Source organism: Phyllostomus discolor, chromosome 12, assembly GCF_004126475.2.
Source record: "Phyllostomus discolor isolate MPI-MPIP mPhyDis1 chromosome 12, mPhyDis1.pri.v3, whole genome shotgun sequence".
In the NCBI taxonomy this organism is placed as follows: Eukaryota; Metazoa; Chordata; class Mammalia; order Chiroptera; family Phyllostomidae; genus Phyllostomus; species Phyllostomus discolor.
The window spans coordinates 32,036,304-32,057,359 of NC_040914.2; the positions used below are offsets into that span (position 1 = coordinate 32,036,304).

Here is a 21,056-nt window from a genome sequence, read left to right on the forward strand (position 1 = left end):
GAATATATTTTGAACAACTGTATGCCAACAAACTGGACAACCTGGATAAAATGGATAAATGCCTAGAAACATAAAGTCTTCCCAAAATAAAACAAAAAGAATCAGAGAATCTTGACAGATAGATTACACCTAGTGATATTGAAGCAGTAATCAAAAAACTTCCAACAAACAAAAGCCCTGGACCAGGTGGCTTCACAGGTGAATTTTACCAAACATTCTGAGAGCTAACACCTCTCCTTCTCAAACTATTTCATAAAATTCATAAGGAGGGAAGGCTCCCAAACTCATTTTATGAGGCCAGCATTATCCTACTTCCAAAACCAGATAAAAGACACCAAAAGGAAGAGAAATTATAGGTCAATATATCTGATGAACATAGCTGCTAAAATCCTGAACAAAATACTAGCAAATAGAATACAGCAATGCATCAAAAAGATCATACACTGTGATCAAGTGGGATTCATTCTGGGAATGTGAGGTTGGTACAACATTCACAAATCTATAAATTCACCACATAAACAAAAAAAAGGATAAAAGCCACATGATCATATCAATAGATGCAGAAAAAGCTTTGGATAAAATCCAGTACTCACTGGTGATCAAAACTCTGAGCAAAGTGGGAATAGAGGGAACCTATCTAAACATAATAAAGGCCAGATATGACAAACCCACTGCCAGCATCATACCCAAAGGCAAAAACTACAAGTGTTCCCCTTAAGATTGGGAGCAAGACAGGGATGTCCGCTTTCACCTGGTACTGGAAGTCCTACCCACAGCAATCAGACCAAAAGAAGAAATAAAAGGCATCCAAATTGGAAAGGAAGAAGTAAAATTGTCATTATTTGCAGGTGATATGATGCTGTACATAGAGAACCCCAAATAGTCCACTAAGAAACTACTTGAACTGATAAGTGAATTTGGCAGAGTAGCAGCATACAAAGTTAATATCCAGAAATCAGTTGCATTTTTATATGTCATTAATGAACTTACAGGAAGTGAAATTAAGAACACAATCCCATTCACAATTGCTTTAAAATAATAAAACACCTAGGAATAAATCTAACCAATGATGTAAAAGACCTGTACTTGGAAAATTATAAGACACTGAAGAAAGAAATTGAAGAAGATACAAATAAGTGGAAGCACATACCGTGTTCATGAATAAGAAGCATTAACATCATTAAAATGTCTGTACTACCCAAAGCAATCTATAGATTCAATGCAATTTCTATCAAGATTCCAATGATGTATTTCACAGAACTAGAATAAATATTTCAAAAATTTATATGAAACCCCAAAAGGCCCTACATAGCAACAGCGATCCTGAGAAAGAAGAACAAAGTTGGAGGGATCACACTACCTAATACCAAACTATCCAACAAGGCCATAGTAATCAAAACAGCTCTGTACTGGAATAAAAAGAGACACATAGATTAATGAAACTGAAAAGAAAGCCCAGAAGTAAACCCACACCTTTGTAGTCAATTAACATTTGACAGAGGAAGCAGGCACATACGATGAGCTAAAGACAGTTTATTCAATAAATGGTGTTGAGAAAATTGGATGGATACATGCAGAAAAATGAAACCAGACCACCCCATTAGAATAAATTCAAAATGGACCAAAGACTTAAGTGTTAGACCTGAAACCATAAAAATCATAGAATAAAACATAGGCGGCAAAATCCTGGACATTGCCCAGAATTTTTTTTTATCAGAAATATCTCCCCAGGCAAGGGAAACGAAAGAAAAACTAAACAAATGGGACTATATCAAAGTAAAAAGGTTTTCCACAGCAAAGGAAATTGTCAACAAAATCAAAAGACAACCCATGGAAGGGGAGAACATATTGGCTGATACATTTGATAAGGGGTTAATATCCAAAGTTTATAAAGTACAAAACTCAATACCAAAAAAAAACAAATGACCCAATGAAAAAATGGGCAAAGGACCCGAACAGACACTTCTCCAAAGAGGATATACAGATGGCCAAAAAAACATATGAAAACATGGTCTACATCACTAATCATCAGAGATGCAAATTAAAACCACAATGAGATAGCACCTCCCACCTGTCAGAATGGCCACCATCAATAAATCCACAAACAACAAGAGCCGGTGAGGTTGTGGAGAAAGGGGACCCTTGTGCACTGTTGGTGGGAATGCAGACTGGTGCAGCCACTGTGGAAAGCTGTATGAAGTTACCTCAAAAAATTAAAAATGGACCTACCTTTTGACGCAGCAATCCCACTTCTGGGAATATATCTGAAGAAACCCAAAGCACTAATTAAAAAAAAACATAAGCACCCCTATGTTCACTGCAGAATTCTTTACAATTGCCAAGATATGGAAGCAGCCCAAGTGTCCAACAATAGATGAGTGGATAAAACAACTATGGGACATTTACACGACAAAATTGTACTCGGCCATAAAAAGAAGAAAATTTTACCCTTTGTGACAGCACGGAGGGGCCTGGAGAACATTATGCTGAGTGAAATAAGCCAGTCAGAGAAAGACAAATACCATATGATCTCGTTCATATGTGGAATCTGATGAACACACTGAACTAACAAGCAAAAACAGAGGCAGACCCATAGATGGAGAGCAGATGACAGCTCGTGGGGGGAGATAAGGGGGTGGAGGGACTGAGCAAGAAGGAAAAACAACTCATGGACGTGAACTACAATGTGGTGATTGCTGGGGGGGGGGGTGTGCAAATACAGGGACTGAATGGTAATGGAAAAAATACAATAAAGATTAAATTTTTTAAAAAAGTCTAAGATAAGACAAAGGCATCCATCTGTTAAACAATAGACTAAAATGACACTTCACTTTTCTTTAGCAGGGAGAACGTCTGAGACTGAATATTCAGTTCCAATCACATCAATAAAAGAAGCAGAAAAGGGGGAGAGAGGAGAGAAAGACCAAGATCCAACTGCTCCCCGGCTTCCCTCGATTGTTACAGAACCACCTGGAGGAAGGCGAAGCCGTAATTTTTTCAGATTTTGTTTTACAGTTGAAACCCCAATAAAAAATTTACATCCTCGGGTCGTGTATCCATCTCCAAACCGCGCTCTTTCCCGTAACATCCCCTTTAATCGGACTGCTTCAGTCTCCTCGGCTGTTTCCCTGGCTGACTCAACGCCCCATGGCCCCTTCCAGTCAGCTCTCTATGTCTGAATTCTTTTCTTTCCCACGAGGTTCACTTTGAAGCACCTGACACTCCCGTGAAACTGTGCCGCGTGGTTTCACAGGCCGGGCGGGTGCATCCGATGCACTCCGCACTGGGAGGAGACGCCCTTTGTCATTCCGACTTCCAAGCCCAGTGCTTGGGGCACGAAGGTTAGAAAATTCGCCCTTCCAGCAGCGGCCGCCGGGAGCCGATGGCCAGGGCGGCGCAGCTACTCCGCACACTCCTCTGACGGCGGCTGCGCGCCCTCGAATGTCTGCCCACTGCGCAGTGTCCGCACCTACAGCGAGCCCCAGGGTGCGCTGCAGGCTCTGGGTGATGAGGGTGCGTCAGCGCGCATGCCCTGGTGGGTAACAGGTGGACTGGCTGGTGCAAGACGCTCATAACGCAGGAATCGCACACAGGTAGGTGGGGGGAAAGGGTACACGGAAATCCCTGGCCCTTCCTCGCAATTTTGCCATGAACCTAACACTCCTCTGTAAAAAAGTGTTTTAAAAAATAAAAACATAAGTTCCGTGCCATGCAGGGGTTTTTTGTTCTTTAAAAGGGAGGAAGAGATCTTGCTGGATCTGAACTAGTCTCACGAAGGCTGACCCACGCAGCTGGAAGCGGCCGGTCCACTCCGCAAATGCCAACGTCTGTCCCGGGCAAGCCTCAGGGTGGAGCCCGGGTCCGGCAGGTCCAGGTCCGGCTGCACTGGCACAGCGTGTGGGTCCCCCACTCCTGGGTCAGCTTATACCTCTGCCGTCCTGCCTTTGACCGAGGACCTCCCCAGGCTGTCCCGACCCACAAAGGCCTGCCGTCGGTCCAGCTGCAGGTTGAAACGGCCTCATGGGAGAAACTCATTCCAGCTGCTGCTGCTTCCCCAAAGAGGAGGCTGCGGGCTGTGGGCAGAGTGCTGGTCGCCCTGTGAGGACTGTCACTTACGGAGCCTCCTTACTTATGGAGCAGCCCAGCATCTCCACAGAGAACTCTCTACCAGTTCCACCAGCAAAGCTGACCCCTGGGCCCCCAGCAGACCTCAGAGTCGCGGAAGTTCATGAACAGCCCTGGCCGTACAAAACCAAGCACCAGTTCCTGAAATGATCTACGCAGGCATTTGTTTTTCAGCGCTAGACATAAATTAACATTAGACATAGAGGTGCTGAATACACTGTGTGGGAAACAAAACTCCAGAGCAAGAAATGAGCAAACGAAGCACAATTACTCTCTGCATGGAACCAGCTGCTCGGCCACATACCAGGGAAGGGGACGTCGCACGGACCGACGGCAAGACTTCTGCCGCCACCGCGTGAGCGAACTCTCATTCATGCACCGCTTGGTTGGTGCCCAGTCCGTGGGGGACATAGGGCATTTCTGTAACAAGTCACTCGTAAACATAGTTTTACCGCTACATGGACCCTTTCAGGGGTGTCCAACCCGAGGACCGTGGGCCGCATGCGGCCCAGCATGGCTGTGAATGCCACCTAACACCAAATGGTACATTTACTTAAAACATGATGAGGTTTTTCTTTTTGCTGTTGTTTTGTTTTTATGATTACGTGTCACAATGTATTTACTGTGTGGCCCAAGAGAGCTCTTCTTCCAGTGTGGCCCAGAGACACCAAAAGGTTGGACACCCCTGGATATGATATTGTCAGAGAAAATGTGAACACTTGTAGTATCTGACAATGAAAAGAAGTAACTGACTACTAATTTTGCAGGGAGTATTTCCACCCACGGAACATCGCAATGGAAGGACAGTGTGTATGTGAGGATTTTGGCAGTTCTTGCCCTCAGCCTCACCGGACCCCCAAACCCAGGTGGCGGGGAGCAGCAGAGGAGCAGAGAAAAGGCCCCGGAGAGTAGGGGCTCCAGCCAGGGGCCTGCCAAGGCGCATGCCTGTGGGGGGACGCAGGCCCAGGCCCCGCCTACACAGACGAGTCCCCACACACCAGCACTTCCCTAACAGCTAAGTGCTCACAGGGGTCCCCCCCCCCCGCCCCCCGTCCACATTGTAAACAGTTACCCCTGGAGCTCCCTTTGCTTACAGGGCTGTGAAAATACACTACTTGGGTAAGTCGTATACTGTAACCCACAGTTTCTCCATTGGTGTGGGGGAAGCAGGCCCCTCATTTACCTTCAGAGTTCAAACCACAGAGAGACGCATGAGCTGTGTGGGCTCAGATCCTTTTCTGAGAAACACTAAAAGGCAGGGCTTTTGGATCTTGAAAAAATAAACTAAGAATCCAAAAGCTGTCCGTCATATCCACTCCTAACACCAGTGAGGTCAAAGGTCGCGGACAGCCGCGCGCAATCACACACCATCTCCTCTGCAGACCTGCGCGCAGCTGCGTGCGGCGTAGGGCAGGGGCGAGGCGCGCTGCGGCCAATACAGGGGTGTCTCACTGACCCGGCCACAGGCTCCACCTTGAACCTTCACCATCACCAACACTGCAACCACCAGCAAAGGCTGCCACCGAGTGTCAACCGGCTCGCTAAATCGCCAACAGAAACCCACAACGAGAATACAAGCAAGAAGTGCATCGACGTCTGTCGGATCAGAAAAAAAAAATCACTTCTTACCATGTTTATGGATGACACGGGACCAATGCTGTTAACATAGATGTCGACGTCGATGACGGTCGGTTTGACTGTGGAGAAAAACACACGCGTGTTAGTGCGTTGTGCCCGAGAGACGCGGGAAGCACCAGCAGCTCCGGGGTCAGCTGCAAAGGGCGGGCTTTTCTGGGGACTTCCGTGGCAGCTGTCAATCACACCCTGTCTGTCCGCCTTTCCGAAGTTTTCTAAGGACGAGAGATTCTTGCTTGTACTTAGGGAGTTCTGAGAGAACAGGACATTTATTTGAGAAATGGCTAAAGAGAAATTCCGTGACAGCTGTTAGACTGCATGGCAGAGAAAACATAAAAACAAAACATATAAGACATCGTGTAAGTAATTTAAAGTCAGCGTTTTGCTCTACTATGAGGGATGGCTCGGGTATTTATCCATCACCAAGATGCCTCCCTATTGTTCCAAAACAAAGCAGCTCAGAGAAAAGATCGGGAGAACACACACAGCAAAGGAGAATAAGAAATTTTATTATTATCATGGTAACTTTAAGACACACACACACACACACACACACACACACACCACAGACTTAAAATCCTGTAACTCAGGAAAGAATAACACTTTAGCAAGTGAAGGAATTATGGATTCTACTATGAGGGCATAACATTTACATAAGGGGAAGTTGTAATATTTAACTTTGTGTATCAGAGGCAAATTGTTTTTTAAGATTTCATTTATTTATTTTTAGAGAGGGGAAGGGAGGGAGAAAGAGAGGGAGAGAAACATCAATGTGTGGTTGTCTCTCGCGCGCCCCCTACTGGGCACCTGGCCTGCAACCCAAGCATGTGCCCTGGCTGGGAATCGAACCAGCAACCCTTTGGTTCAAAAGCTAGCGCTCAATCCATTGAGCCACACCAGCCAGGGCACAAGTTGATTCGCTCAGCCTTAAGGAAAACCAGCTTATCTCCCGCCTCAGCCGCAGGAGAACTCGGGAGACCAGTGAAGAGACTGCTGAGATGCAGACGTCTGGGTCGTTTACCCAGCACTCAGCAGCTGATCCCGGGGAGGAAAGCACAGATTTCAGAATATTCCAGCCTGGCAGAAACATGGACAAGACTCTTGAACCTTTGCACGTGAAGTGGGTTGTTTTCACGAAAACAAGAGCGATTATATCTGCAATTATTCTGATGAGCTCCCTTCAGTTTTGCTAAATTGCCATCATCCGCAGGTGAACTTCTGAACCCTCCTTCTGGAGCCACGGGTGGCCCTTCTGAGCACAGTCTCTTGTTCAGTTGTGCACCCAGCAGTCTGTCGCTGAGCTGTGCTTTCAAGACCTCCCTGAAAATGGAAGGGTGATCATGAACTGGAGGCAACTACCCCACGCCTGTCAGTACAACCAAGTCCTGTTCGCTTTAAAGGGCTCTTGGCATTTTGGAAAACACCCCAACCATTCTACGCACAATGTATAGACCAAGCGTTGCTAACTACTATGAGCAGTAAGCAGCATCTTTCCTCAGTGGAACTGGATTCAGCAAGGGTTCTGTCTCCAAACAGTGCCCAGCCTTTGGTGGTGCCCTGTGAAAGCCGTCATCAGTCGTCAGCTGAGGGTCTGCTTTGTGCGAGAGATTTTTCTGGTGGCTTCATTATCACACTCTGAGTTTCCAGAGCTTTTAATCTCATCAAATGGAAAGGACCTGCAGACATTGAACCTCAGCAACTTGAAGTGGGAAGCGCCAAGTGAGTACTGACTGCAACAGTGCTAAAAAAAGGTTTTTAAGAGACCAGAGTTTGGTAGCCCTGGCTGGCGTAGCTCAGTGGATTGAGCGCGGACTGTGAACCAAAGCATTGAAGGTTCGATTCCCAGTCAGGGCACATGCCTGGATTGCAGGCCATGGCCCCCAGCAACCGCACATTGATGTTTCTCTCTCTCTCTCTCTCTCTCTCTTTCTCCCTCCCTTCCCTCTCTAAAAATAAATAAATAAAAATCTAAAAAAAAAGAGGGAGACCAGAGTTTAGAATAAACACACACTCACACACGCAAGTGCACAGAAAACTTAGGGGAAATGAACTAGTGGGTCGGCCAAAAAGTCTGTTTCAGGGGTTTTTCTGTAAAATAAAAGACACATTTTTTCATTTTCACCAATAGCTTTCTTGATTTGGATATTTTGAGTACATCGGCTATCTCCCACATGGTGTAACACTGATTGGTCTCAATTAATGTCTCCATTTGGTCGCTGTCAATTTCAATGGGTCTGCCCGACTGTGGAGCATCGTCCAGTGGGAAACCTCTAGCATGAAACTCACAAACCCCTTTTGACACGTTCGGTCAGTAACAGCCCCTTTCCCACACACTGCACAAACCCTTTTATGCATTTCAGCTGCGTTTTTACCCTTCTTGAAATAATAAAGCATAATATGCCGAACATATTGCATATCTTCTTCCATCTTCAATAACAAAATGGCTACACAAAAATTCACCAATTTTGATGGTTTTTTAATACATGCTGATATGACAGTTGTCACAATACAATCATTGCGTATTTTCTTCCATCTTCAATAATAAAATGGCCACACAAAAATTCACCAATTCTGATGTTTTTTTTTAAATACATGTTGATATGACAGCTGTCACAATACAATCTAACAAAATTGTTTCAAATGAAGTTAAAGACAGCTAAGCGCTACTAGAGGCACCTTATGGAAAAAAAAACAAATGAACTTTCTGGCCAACCCAGTATTTTAAGCCAATGCTTGATGGTTACTTTTTTGGCCCTGGCCCCCCAGAGGTGGCACATAGTAGGTACTCACTGAATATGCACAAGCAGCGTTCCTAACAACAGTGGTTTTAATTTCTTATACTGACTTGGACTTTACCCATTAAATGTATACATGAGGCTGTAACCTGCCACAGGAAGAGAGGTAATTTTAAAGCGTGCCCTGGACCTTGGTGACCACTATGGGTGACCCCAAATAATCGAATGGGCAAAAGAGAGGGGAAGGGAGAGAGAAAGAGAGGGAGAGAAACGCCAATGTGTGGTTGCCTCTTGCACACCCCTTACTGGGGACCTGGCCCACAACCCAGGCATATGCCCTGACTGGGAATCGAACCGGCAACCCTTTGGTTTGCAGGCCGGCATTCAATCCACTGAGCCACATCAGCCAGGGCAAAATGTATCAAATATCTTAGCATAAGATCTAGAACTTTAAGACCCCAGGAAAACTCCTAAAACTATCGGGCAAAGTTTCCTGACATTGAATTTGGCAGTGATTCCTTGGGTATGACGTCAAAGGCCTGGGCAAACAAAGGCAAAGACAGACAAATGAAACGACATCAAACATAAAAACTTCTGCGCATCCCTCAGCCAGACATGGAAGCAACCCGAATGTCCTTCGGTTATGAGCAGACCCAGAGAGTGTGTTCTGTGGGCACGATGGAACATTCCCTGGCCTTGGCCAAGAGGGGAGTTCTGTCGTATGCTATCGACGGGGGTGAAGCCTGATGGCTTATCTCAAGTACAGCCAGTCGCTAAGGGACAAATACGGCAATTCCGCTAACACAAAGTTATTTCAAGTAGTTAAAGAGCCAGCTGTGCAATCCTATGATTCTAATACTATTGATTAAGCCTACATAGTGCAAAACATTCTTCGCTGAGTTATTTCAAATTTCTTTTACTTTCAAATCTACTTTGCAATTGTACTGTCTCGTATTATAAATTAATGGGTTTTATTAACACTCGGCATTAACAGCCTCCTTTTTAGAAGTAAATGATCAGTCCTGTCCCTGCCTTCCCACTTACTCTTCATTCACTCAGCAAGTCCTCAGTGGGTGCTCACCGAGCTAGATGGAATTTAGGAGCTGAGAACAGGCCATAATCAAGACGTAAAGCAGCTCCTTTCATAGCATTTATTTAAGTCGTAGTGGGTTAAACAAATGTGAAACAAGTAGGTGTTCGATATTCTGACGGTGATGAGTAGCGTGAAGGGAATAAATCTAGGCACTGAGATACAGTAAATCTGGTACGGGGTGGGAGCTTACCTTCGATACAGTGGTTCGCACCCCATAACCATTATGGCCTACTTTACCTAGGTGGCTAATGTGACCTTGAAGTCCCAGAAAAAGATTTAGTGGGAAGGAATGCAACTAAACATAAAACAGTCAAGGATTTTTCAAAACCAACGGAAGCTATCAAATCCCAAATTGAAGCTATTCATCAAAGTCCAACAATTGTAAAGAAAACGATACCTACGCAAGGCGCTATCAAGCTGCTAAGTTGTAAGTAAAGAAAATACATTAAGAGCAGTCAGATAAAAGTACAGTACGGAAGGAAAGAAAATGATGGCTGATACAGCATGAGAAATAATAGAGGCCAGAAAACGACAACGCAAGATTTGTTAAAGTATTGAAGGAAAAAAAACCTATAATTCCACATGTGGAATCCCATTCTTGGAGAATCAAGGAGAAATAAACGTATCTTCAGCCGGACAAACTCGGAGTGTGTCTGCAGCAGACCTGCGCTGTAAGGAATATTAAAAGAAGTTCTTCACACGATGAATGCCTTGCAGCACCCCGAGGCCAGGTCTGCTTGCAGGAAGGGAGGGCACCGGCGGAGACTGGCTGTGTGGTTATGGAACCGAATTCAACCCAAATTCGTTCCGGCCCCACGATGACCAGACGTCACATCAAGGGGGAAAACAAGCACAAATTAGAAGTGCTGCCTTGGAGACTCCTGCAGCCAGGTAACAAAAATAAGATGTGTGTGCCGTAGGAGAGACCAAAATTGAAAGTGATACGTTCTGTAAAAATTCCATGTGTTCTCAAGTTTCCTGCGGCTTGCAGAGGAAACCCAGTGGACATAGTGACCCTTGAAGTGAGTCCCATAGGAAGAGAACGGGTCGCACGGGAGGGGGTGGGGGCAGGGCAGCAGGGGTGGCTGCATAGATAAACCACGAATCCCCACTGGGGCCTCGGATGGGGTCCTTTGTCTTTAATGGATATTCAGCAGGCAGACGGCACAGAAGAAAAAGTCGGGCTGGAAGAGAGGTTGGTTGTTACACAAACGATAAATAAAAGTTTGTGACCAGAATAAAATGTTGGACTTCGATGGTGAGGACTGTTCCCAAGGAAGGGCTTGGTGTCATAACTGACTTGATCCAGATGTTTCTTGCAACAGCCACAGCTGTGAGGCTGAGACAGTAATTGCCAGGTCAGTGGGGAACTACTTGAAAGGGTTCTGCACGTGCAGAGTCTGGTGGAACAGCTACGCAGCTCAAATATGGGTCTAAGTTACCAGTGCGGAGCTCAGTGGTGAAGAGGTGGAGGCCTAAGAGCTTTTGGAAAATACATATCAATACACGGGAGGGAGGAGGAAGCCATGAATGTTAATGTTACTATCAAATTAAAGATGATGGTCTAGCTCTGGCTGGTGTGGCTCAGGGGATTGAGCGCCAGTCTGTGAACCGAAGGGTCGTCGGTTCGATTCCCAGTTGGGGTGTGTGCCTGGGTTGCGGGCCAGTCCCCAGTAAGGGTTGCGTGAGAGGCAACCACACATTGATGTTTCTCTCCCTCTCTTTCTCCCTTCCATTCTGTCTAAAAGTAAAACACAGGAAATCCTAAAAGAAAATTTTAAAAGATGATGGTTTAAAAAAAGGGAATGAAAGACAGCTTCCTGAAGGGCCAGGAATCTGGGTGATGGGAGGAGGAACAGAAGAGGAGAAGGTATTTCATTGAAGCAAAGGGAGGCATAGGTTCCTGTAAAATACGTGCCAACGTTCAACAGAATGCAGTGAAGAGAAAGAAGATTCTTGAAAAAGCTAACAGAACTGAGGACAGTCGATGCCGTGGTCAGAATTTAAACTGAGAGCAATTTCATTGTCTAAGCAACTCTGAATTAGGCCAAGGTCCAAATTTTGGATTAGTGGAATGGGAATCAGAATGAGGATGAAGATCTTTAAAACTAAGTTGGTCCTAAACCCGTGACAACAAGGAGTTTGGGACATAGGTGTGTTGTTAAGAAAAGGGAGGGGGGCAGAGATGAGAACGAAGAAGAGGAAGAGGATTCACGTGGGGGGACGGAAAGTCGCTGAGGTGCAGCCTGCGGTGGAAACGCTTCAAGAGCGCGGAGCTTGCGGAACCTGACTTCATCCAACTCTACTATTTCTGAAACCTAAACTGATATTACCCTAGATCTCCCTCTGATGGAGGAATGTCTGGGAATATTATTTGCAGCACAGGGAAGCTGCCTCAGTTTCTCTAGGCCAAAGGACCAAGCAAAGTGAATATAATTGGAAAACATCTACCTGTGACTGCGGAAGGTAGGGCCCTCTGTATCCTTCTGGCGCAGGCACTCCATGATGAGAAGTCTTTCAGGGCAATGCGTTAACAGAGAGAGGACAAGGTTCCTTGATAGATGTGTGTGTGTGCACGTGGGCATGCACACATAGGGGCGGGGATGGATCTGAGTGTGCAACACATCAGCCTAGGATGGATCTGAGTGTGCAATGTATCAGCCCAGATATCCAACGTATCAGCCCAGATATGCAATGTATCAGTGTAGGTGTATGTTATATCACCCTAGATATGCAGCATATTAGCACAGGTATATGACACATCAACCTAAGCATGCAACATTAGGGTTAGGAGACATTGGCTGGAGAACATAGGACTCCACCCGTCCCCCCACACCAAGGAATTCTTTCCAGCTTTAGAGAAGGGGTCAGTTCTGTGCTGGCCCGTGCATGGAATCCCCAGAGCATGGCCAGCCCACCTCGGCTGCCTATTCTACTCCAGCTCCGACTTCGCATTGTTTGTGATGCATATGGAACACTGGCCCTCCAAAGGCTCTGCTCAGAGGACGGTGGCCATCCTAGCTGTCACAGCCATACAGTGAGTTAGCACTCACTGAGCACTTATAACAGCATCACGGCTTTGGCAGAAAGCTACAAGGTATAAAGTCCCAGACAAGTGAAGACGTATGAGAACTTGGAGAACACTGGCAATATTCCCTGCCTTCCTCGAATTCCTTTCGTGCGTGCCTAGAGCTTTCCTTAGCTCTCTTGTTTATCTACCTACCTGTGTAAATATATGCATATGCATGTGTTTACTGGAAGCTAACCATGTTTTCAATCTTCATGTATCACGAGATAAAATGCAAATACCTTGCTGGGCTTAGCACTTTCCAGCACACCAACATGGTAAGGGAAAATAGGGACAAAAACAGAGGGAAAAAGAGTAAAGACTCCAAAGACAAGCCCACCCTGCTCCACCATGGGTCCATCATCTGTATGGGTAGCTGTCAATCATCGAACTCTATACATAAACTTGGGATTCTTTGTACCAAGTGAGGGGAGCCCCGGCAGCGTGCATCTGAGCAGCTTCTGCAGGTGCCTGTGGCAGCTGGAGAGGAAGCTGGGGACGAAGCCTCTTCCAGACGGACCAGGGGCGGGGCCTGTGCAGAGCCTGGAGATGCTCAGAGCACCTTTCCCCGCCATGTCGCTGCCTCCACCCGCTCTTCCTACACACCATCCCCCAACTCTCTGCTCTGGGAACGTCCTGCCCACCAGGGGGCTGAAGCCGAACTGAAAAATGGAACAGTGCCTGCATTTTCCTCTGACCCAGCCTCTGTCTAGGTGCTATGGAGCAGGCCCGGGGGGGACCCACTGTCTCACCAGCTGAGCTTCACCCCCATCACGGGTGCAGAAGCATCTGCTCACAGGGACCCCAGGAAGCAAGCGAGAGGCTGCTCTACTGGTGCCATTTGTGCCATGGAGGTTGTCCCCTTTCCTTTCCTTCCACCTTAATAGAAACCACGCATGCCTCTTTGCAAGGGGTTCGTAGGAAGTGGTAAGGAGAGGTGTTAAAAAAAAAAAGAGCGGCCAGCACCCGATGTTCAGACAAGCGATTTCAGAATTTAACGAGACAGCCAGTTTAAGTCCTTTTACTTATGGGACCCATGGCCACCTGCCAGCTCCTGTCAGGGCCGAGTCCAGGCCCCTGGACCCCAAACCCCCGTCTCGATTGAATCTGGGTGATCGTCACTCAGAAGTTTCCTATCCCGCCTACACTTGAAAGAACAATGGCTCATTATACGTTTGGAATCCAAACAAGGGCTTTTGCACATTCTTTGAGTGATGAGAAATATTTACCTGAACGTGCAACCCAAATACTCAGCGTGTGAAGCTGTGAAAAAGTTAGTCACTGTTTTGAGCTGCTTGGGTTCGCTGTTAACCTCCTAGAATAACGGAGTAACACAGCAAGCCTTCGGGGACTGCGCTGCGACACATCTGAGCGGGCCAACGCTCAACACTCAACACTCACTCTAGGCGTCAAGTTTTTCTGTTACCTATTAAAATAACGTGCCTAACACAATTATTTAGCTGAGCTATTTTTAAATGACCCCCACTCCGGGGACAAGGAGGCCAATTCCAACTCACCACACACGTCCTGTGTGACAGTCTCAGGGACAGGGATCAGACAGGTTACGTCACTGGCCGGAAGGAAAAGGTACAAGGTGGATGACATCTCATTGAAGGAACCTTATCTAAGGTTCCATTTTGGAAACTATGCGTCTAGATAAAGCCCAAAGCGCCGGTTCAGACAAGCCAGTAACTAGGGAGGAGACCAAGTAGAGGCATCTCCTCTCACCATGTCTCTTGCGAATCAGGCTCAAGCCGTTGGCGGAGAGCTGACAGGCGCTGATAAGCATCAGAGGCGGCCCCTCCTCCCAGGCCCTGCTGATGGGGCCCATGCCGGGGCGACTCAAGCCAGGGGCTCACGCCTTGCCCACAAAAGGGGTGGAGGTTCCACTCTGCGAGGAGCAAGCCAAGCAGAATGAGGTACCAATGCTCCCCCCCACCCCCCCAGGGCTGGCGCAGCGAAGATGTCGCTCTGGGAGCAGCAGGCTGCTGTTCCAACCCCCACGACTATTCAGTGGCACAGAGAGCCGTCCTGGGAGAAAAGAAAGGCCGTGAACAGGAGGCACCCTGCAGCTCCGCATAAGGAGGGCGGCCTTACGTGGCACAGAGTGTGCAGCGTTCTGCACCCAGGGGGGTGGTTACAGACAGTGAAGATTTGGGAGAACCGTGCAGAGGGCATCTTCTCACTTTATGATCCTGGTATCGAAAAGCAAAACGGCAGAACCAGGTCAAGCGAGGGAGCCAGGAAAGGAAATACCTGTCAAGAGTCCTCCTGGGTCTGAAATTCTCTGCCCAGGTGCTACGCTGTGCCCGTCCGGAAGCAATCAGAGAAAGGCACGCGACGTCCTGAGCACTTCCCCCAACCATAGACAGACATACAGATAAAGACGGACAGCCTCCCTAGCTCGAGGCTTTAGCCCAACCACTGACCGAACACTGCCTGAACGAGAAACCACACTGACTGAGTGGCATTTCCTAAGGAAATCAGGCCTTAAATAAAAGCACGGGCTTCCCTGGAAGTCTGGGAGACTGTGCAGGACCGAAGCTGCAACATCTCAGTGTGATCGGAGGGGAAAGATCGGCGCTGTCAGACCCTAAGGGAGCCAGGGTGAAATGCCAGATTCCTAACCGTGACAGCAGCCTCCCAAGTCACGCAGACTTTCATTGGCAAACAACGGAACTAGCTAAGAAGACTTAGAGACAACCAGTGTGCAATAAGTATGCTATGCCGGCCCAGGCAAACGGCAACCACTAGGCTGCTGGGCTAAAAGATGAGTATAAGAGCCCTGGCTGGCATAGCTCAGTGGATTGAGCGCAGGCTGCAAACCAGGCATTTTAAGTTCGATTCCCAGTCAGGGCACAGGCCTAGTGTTTCTCTCTCTCTCTCTTTCTCTCTCCCTTCCCTCTCTAAAAATAAATAAAATCTTTATTTAAAAAAATAAAAGATGAATATAAGAGGGGGAAAAAATGAGCAGGGCCATTAGGCATGGCCTACTCTGGGGAAAATCGACATCTCAGGGTTATAGGTAAGTCACTGAGCAAATAAACAAAGACCCAAGCAAACAAAGCAACAGCAATGCCCAAATGATAGAGGGTAAGTATCCGGCATTGCTCTAATATATTATCTAAAGTGTCAAGTTTTAAAAAAAAGTTTTCCATCATGCCAACAAACAGAAAAGGGAGGCTCATGCCTGGGGGACAAAGCAGGTGACAGAAAATACTTTTGAGGGGTCCCAGAGGTTGGACCTCAAAAAGACTTCAAAAGAGCTATGATACATTAAATATGGGCAAATAATTCAAGAAAGCCTACCTAAAGAATCAAAGAAAGGTGTGATAATAAAGTTTCATGGCATAAAGAATATCAATGAAGAAAGAGAGCCCTGGCTGGTGTGGCTCAGTGGATTGAGTGTCAGACTGTGAACCAAAGGGTTGCCAGTTCGATTCCCAGTCAGGGCACATGCCTGGGTTGCAGGCCAGGGGGCAGGTGAGAGGCAACCACACATTGATGTTTCTCTTCTCTCCCTTTCTCCCTCTCTTCCTCTCTCTCTAAAAATAAATAAATAAATAAATAAATAAAATCTTTTTTAAAAACCCTCATAAGAATAATAATGTAATTAAGAGACAGAATGATTGCATGTATCTTACTCTTTTTGCTTCCCTAATTTAAAAAGAAATTGCAAAAAATCAACATGTATATATTTGTTTTGTTAGACCCATGACAAACAAGTAACATGTTTTAAAAATAAACTATATGTACTATATGCCTATTTATTAACAAAATACAGTCAATAAAATACAGCTAACAAGGACAAGAACAGCGGTATGTTTACGACAAGAGCCCGAAGGCGGTAAGAGAGAACCCAGCTGCACTGGAATACATAACAACCCCAAACGGCAACTCTCCCACAGGAAGAAATGAGGAGGGTTATAAATTATAAATAAGGATAGCATTCAATGATAAATATAATTTAAAAAAACCATGAGATTATATAAATAAGAATAAATTAGTGGGTTCATAATACCATATATAGATGCAATATGTATAACAGTACAAAATGGGTGAGTTAAATGGAGCTACCTGAGTAAATTTCCATGTTCCAATCAAATTAAGTCAATATAATCTAAGGTTTATATTATTTCAAGTAGCCGAGATTTTGATAAGATGTATATTGTAATCAGTTTGCAAATGCGAAAGAAATCTAAAAATGTAATTAAAACCCCTTGAATCCACACAACAACCTGCACATGGATATTTATAACAGCTTTATTCATAACCGCTCAAACCGGAAGCAACCCAGACGTCCTTCAGGAGGTGAGCGGATCGGTAAACTGCGGTCCGCCCAGGCAATGGAATACTATTTGGTGTGAAAATAAATGCGCTATCAAACCCTGAAAAGACATAGGGACTCAGATGCGTGTTACTAAGTGAAAGAAGCCAGCCCGAAAGGCTGCACACCGTAGGATTCTGACTCTATGAAATTCTGCAAAAGGCGAAGCTGTGGGCATGGTGGGAAGACGGGGCGTGGGGGAGGGGGACGAATAAGCAGAGCACAGAGGAATTTTAGGGCAGTGAAACTATTCTATATGATGCTGCAATTGTGCATACAAGTCATTATACATTTGTTCAAACCCACAGAATGGACAACACCATGAGACTACACCAATATAGACTACAGACTCTGGGTGATTATGATGTGTCCATTTACACTGACCCTTGAGAAAATGTACCATTCTTTTTTTAAAAAAAAGATTTTATTTATTTATTTTTAGAGAGGGAAGGGAGGGAGATAGAGAGAAACATCAATGTGTGGTTGCTGGGGGTCATGGCCTGCAACCCAAGCATGTACCCTGACTGGGAATGGAACCTGCGACACTTTGGTTCGCAGCCCGTGCTCAATCCACTGAGCTACGCCAGCTAGGGCTAAAATGTACCATTCTTGAGGTGACAAAAATAAATGGAGAGGCTATCACTGTATGGAATCAGAGGATACATGGCAAATCACTGTCCCTTCCTCTTAGTTTCTAAAAAATATTTTATTTATCCATGTTCAGAGAGAGTGGAAGAGAAGGAGCAAGAGAGGGAGAGAAATATTAATGTGTGGTTGCCTCTCCTGTGCCCCCTACTGGGGACCTGGCCTGCAACGCAGGCATGTGCCCTGACTGGGAACCGAACCAGCAACCCTTTGGTTTGCAGTCTGCGCTCAATCCACTGAGCCACACCAGCCAGGGTTCTCTTAGTTCTGTTGTAAGCCTAAAATTGCTTTATAGAGAGGACTTTAAGACCAGGGAAACTAAACTGCTTTACTAGAGAATATTCACTCTAAAAATGAAAATAATAAACAGGGAAACAAAAAAAAGACTGGAGACACAGTGAACAAAAATGTCAAATGTAAGACCATGTGGCAATGACATTAGATATAAATGTTAAACGACCCAATCAAATGGCTCAGGTTACCCAAGTGGGTGTGAACGCAGAGCTGACCCGATGTTGTGTTCAGGAGACACACTGCCAATTCAAAGACACCAACAGTGTGAAGTCGAAAAGGTGGAGAAAGACAGTGATACAAAGCATGTGATACAAAGCACAACCATAAAAGAACTGAAACAGCTATACGAATATTAGACAAAGATAGTTTAAATAAAAATGCTACTAAAGATAAAGGGGAATATTGATTTCACAATGATGGTGGGTCAGCACAGGGGTGGGCAAAGCAGGTTTCCAGTTGTCCGCGTGGAAAAGGGCGCGTGGAAAATGATGATGACAACAGCTGTGTTAATTAACTCAGAAGAATGGCACTCACCCCTGTAAACCGACTTTGGCCCGTCCCTGTATATTGTCAAATGCAATAATTATAAATCACTATACACCTAAAAGTAGCCCCAAATTATAGAAAGAAAAAAGGCATCATTGAAAATGACAGAAAATGACATCATTGAAGGAAGAAAGAGAAAATGCAGTATGTAATACTTGGAGACTTCAATTTTCTGCTTCCAACAACTGAGAGAATAACCAGGCATATCAGAAGGGAAACAGAGGATGTGAACAACACTCTAGAAAAACTAGACTTAACAGACTTCTGCAAACATCCCAACGAGCAATAGCGGAATGCACTTTTTTCTTCAGTGGATATAGAACATTCTAGAGGCTAGAGCACATTCTAGGGCCCAAGAAAAGCCTTGAGAAATGTAAAAACATTGAATCATACAAAATGTGTTCTCCAGCCACAGTGGAATTATATTGTGTCAAGAAAGAAATAAAAAAAGAAATAGGTAGGTATTCTTTTCGCTGAATGTAAATGAAACCAAAATATTGAAATCCGTGGGATGCCACCACAGCAGTTCCTAGGAGGGGTGCACAGCATCGAACACTAAAGTTAGAAAAGGTCTCAAATCAGCCAATCTTCCACTTTAAGAAACTAAATATAGAGCAAATAAAATCCCAAGGAAGCCAAAGAATGGTAATAACGCAGATCTAAGTGGAAACGAGTGAATTAGAAAACAGGAAAATAATTACTATTCTTGAGGGTGGGCCCTGATCTCAGTGTTTTAGAGTTTTCCAGGGAATTCTGAGGCAAAGCCAGGTGAGCGAACCGCTGGCCAGATTTCCTTAAGAATCTCTTCAAGCCACGCCATCCCCCCAAACCACGATGTCGGCATCTGCATGTTCCCTCACATGTAAATTAGCAGGCTAACGGCCTAATCAGCACGGGCACAGTAAGACTTGGTAAAAAATGTGTAAGATATTTTGGATCAGGATGCGAATTGGAGACGGATGAAACTCCAGCAGCTGAACAGACACCTCAGGATAAGACCAAGCCTTTTTGCCGGTGGAGCCCAGAGGCTGTTTCACTCCTTAAACCAATGGGAACAGCAGCTGAGACGGGGAGGGGGGGGTGGGGTTGGCGGTCTGGGGACACAGCGCACTGAAGGCACGTGACACTTTCTCTGCACCGTCCTTGAGCCAGGCGTTACAGTTGGTCACTGAGATAATGACCCCCTCTAACCCAGGGAGGCTGTCCCTGTCTCAGCGAGTGTGCCGGTAACTGGGAGGAGAACCCATCACTCGTGGCCTGGCCTTTCCTTCCCCAAACGCTCTCTAGCCCACGTGACGCTGTTTCCTCCCATGCCTCAGCAATAGTAAACAAACAGAAGGAATGGGTCATTTGTTACCCCATGAACTTCACTCAATATTCAAACTGAATTAGAATGATCAGACTAACTAACTTAAAATTTGAGGATACTCATAGGCAAGGATTTTTCCTTAAGAGTAATCACTCAAGCCTGGCTGGTGTGGCTCAGTGGTTGAGTGCTGGCCTGAGAATCAAGGAGTCACCGGTTCGATTCCCAGTCGGGGCACATGCCTGGGTTGCAAGCCAGGTCCCCAGCAGGGGGCGCACAAGAGGCAACTACACATTGATGTTTCTCTCCCTTCCCCTCTCTAAAAATGTAAATAAATAAAATCTTTTTTAAAAGATTAATCACTAAAATGTCCATGATAAGAATGTTGAAAATAGAGGAAAAAATAGCTCAACCAATAATTAAAATTTTGAATTATCAAAAAATATATACAGTCCAGTCATTTGATTTTATACCTGATGACACCTGATCTGAGTTATTTACCAAATTACATATAAGAGAAAATAAAATATGTTTACATCAAAACCTATATGTTCCCTACCCCCCCCCCAAAAAAAGCAAAAAACTAAAAAAGGAACAGCTGAGTAAGAAGCCTTTGCAATGCACTGAATGGCACACACAGGCTGTAGCACAGCCGTGTCCTCCCCAGAGCGCTCTGCCTCAGGTGAGAGCTGTGTGTAAAGCGAGGTAATAAGCACCTTGGAGAAACCCTCAGCCTGAAGGTATGTGTGCGAGTAAAGGATCGCCACCCAGAATCGGGGCTGCGCAGGGGATGTGGGGATGGGTCACCTCCCAACCTGTGATGAGCTGAGCTAATGGGTCTCAGTTCAGTGTCCTTGAGCTCCCTAATTAGTCTCTCAAGGAGATGACAGGTGCAATTGCCCCACAAAATGTGTTCCCCACCTCCCTTATGCATCTGAATTAACTTTGTCAGAGAACCAGTTAACTGAGTCTACAGTAATAGCTTTTATTTCAAGCACAGCAATTAAGGATGTCTGTTTCCTCTCCTCCTCCATCTGTTCTGAGGATGGAGTGAATACATTTGAATTATTTTCTGGGTGTGCAGTCCTTCTGACAACCCGGCCGTCTGCAGAGGAGGCTGTGGTTTCTAGGTGAGGACTGGCCGGGCTAAGCTAAATGCACAGGGGAGACGGTCATCCCGTGTGCATTCGGGAACGAAAGGACAGTTCGACTTCAGTCAGTCAGAGGTGCCCTCTGAAAATCAGTGTCCAGCCGGGGCAGGGAGGCTGGATCTGTCCATGAGC

General features: G+C 45.8%; 1 protein-coding gene across 1 annotated transcript in view; it reads right to left on the bottom strand.

Annotated features, from left to right (window-relative positions):
- The window catches only part of GABRG3 (gamma-aminobutyric acid type A receptor subunit gamma3), a 346,751-nt gene that overhangs the window by 306,727 nt on the left and 18,968 nt on the right, over window positions 1–21,056 (bottom strand). The window contains exon 3 of the mRNA XM_028503676.2: window positions 5,755–5,822. Within this exon, the coding sequence (XP_028359477.1) occupies window positions 5,755–5,822 (68 nt within the window). The remainder of the gene's footprint in view (window positions 1–5,754; window positions 5,823–21,056) is intronic.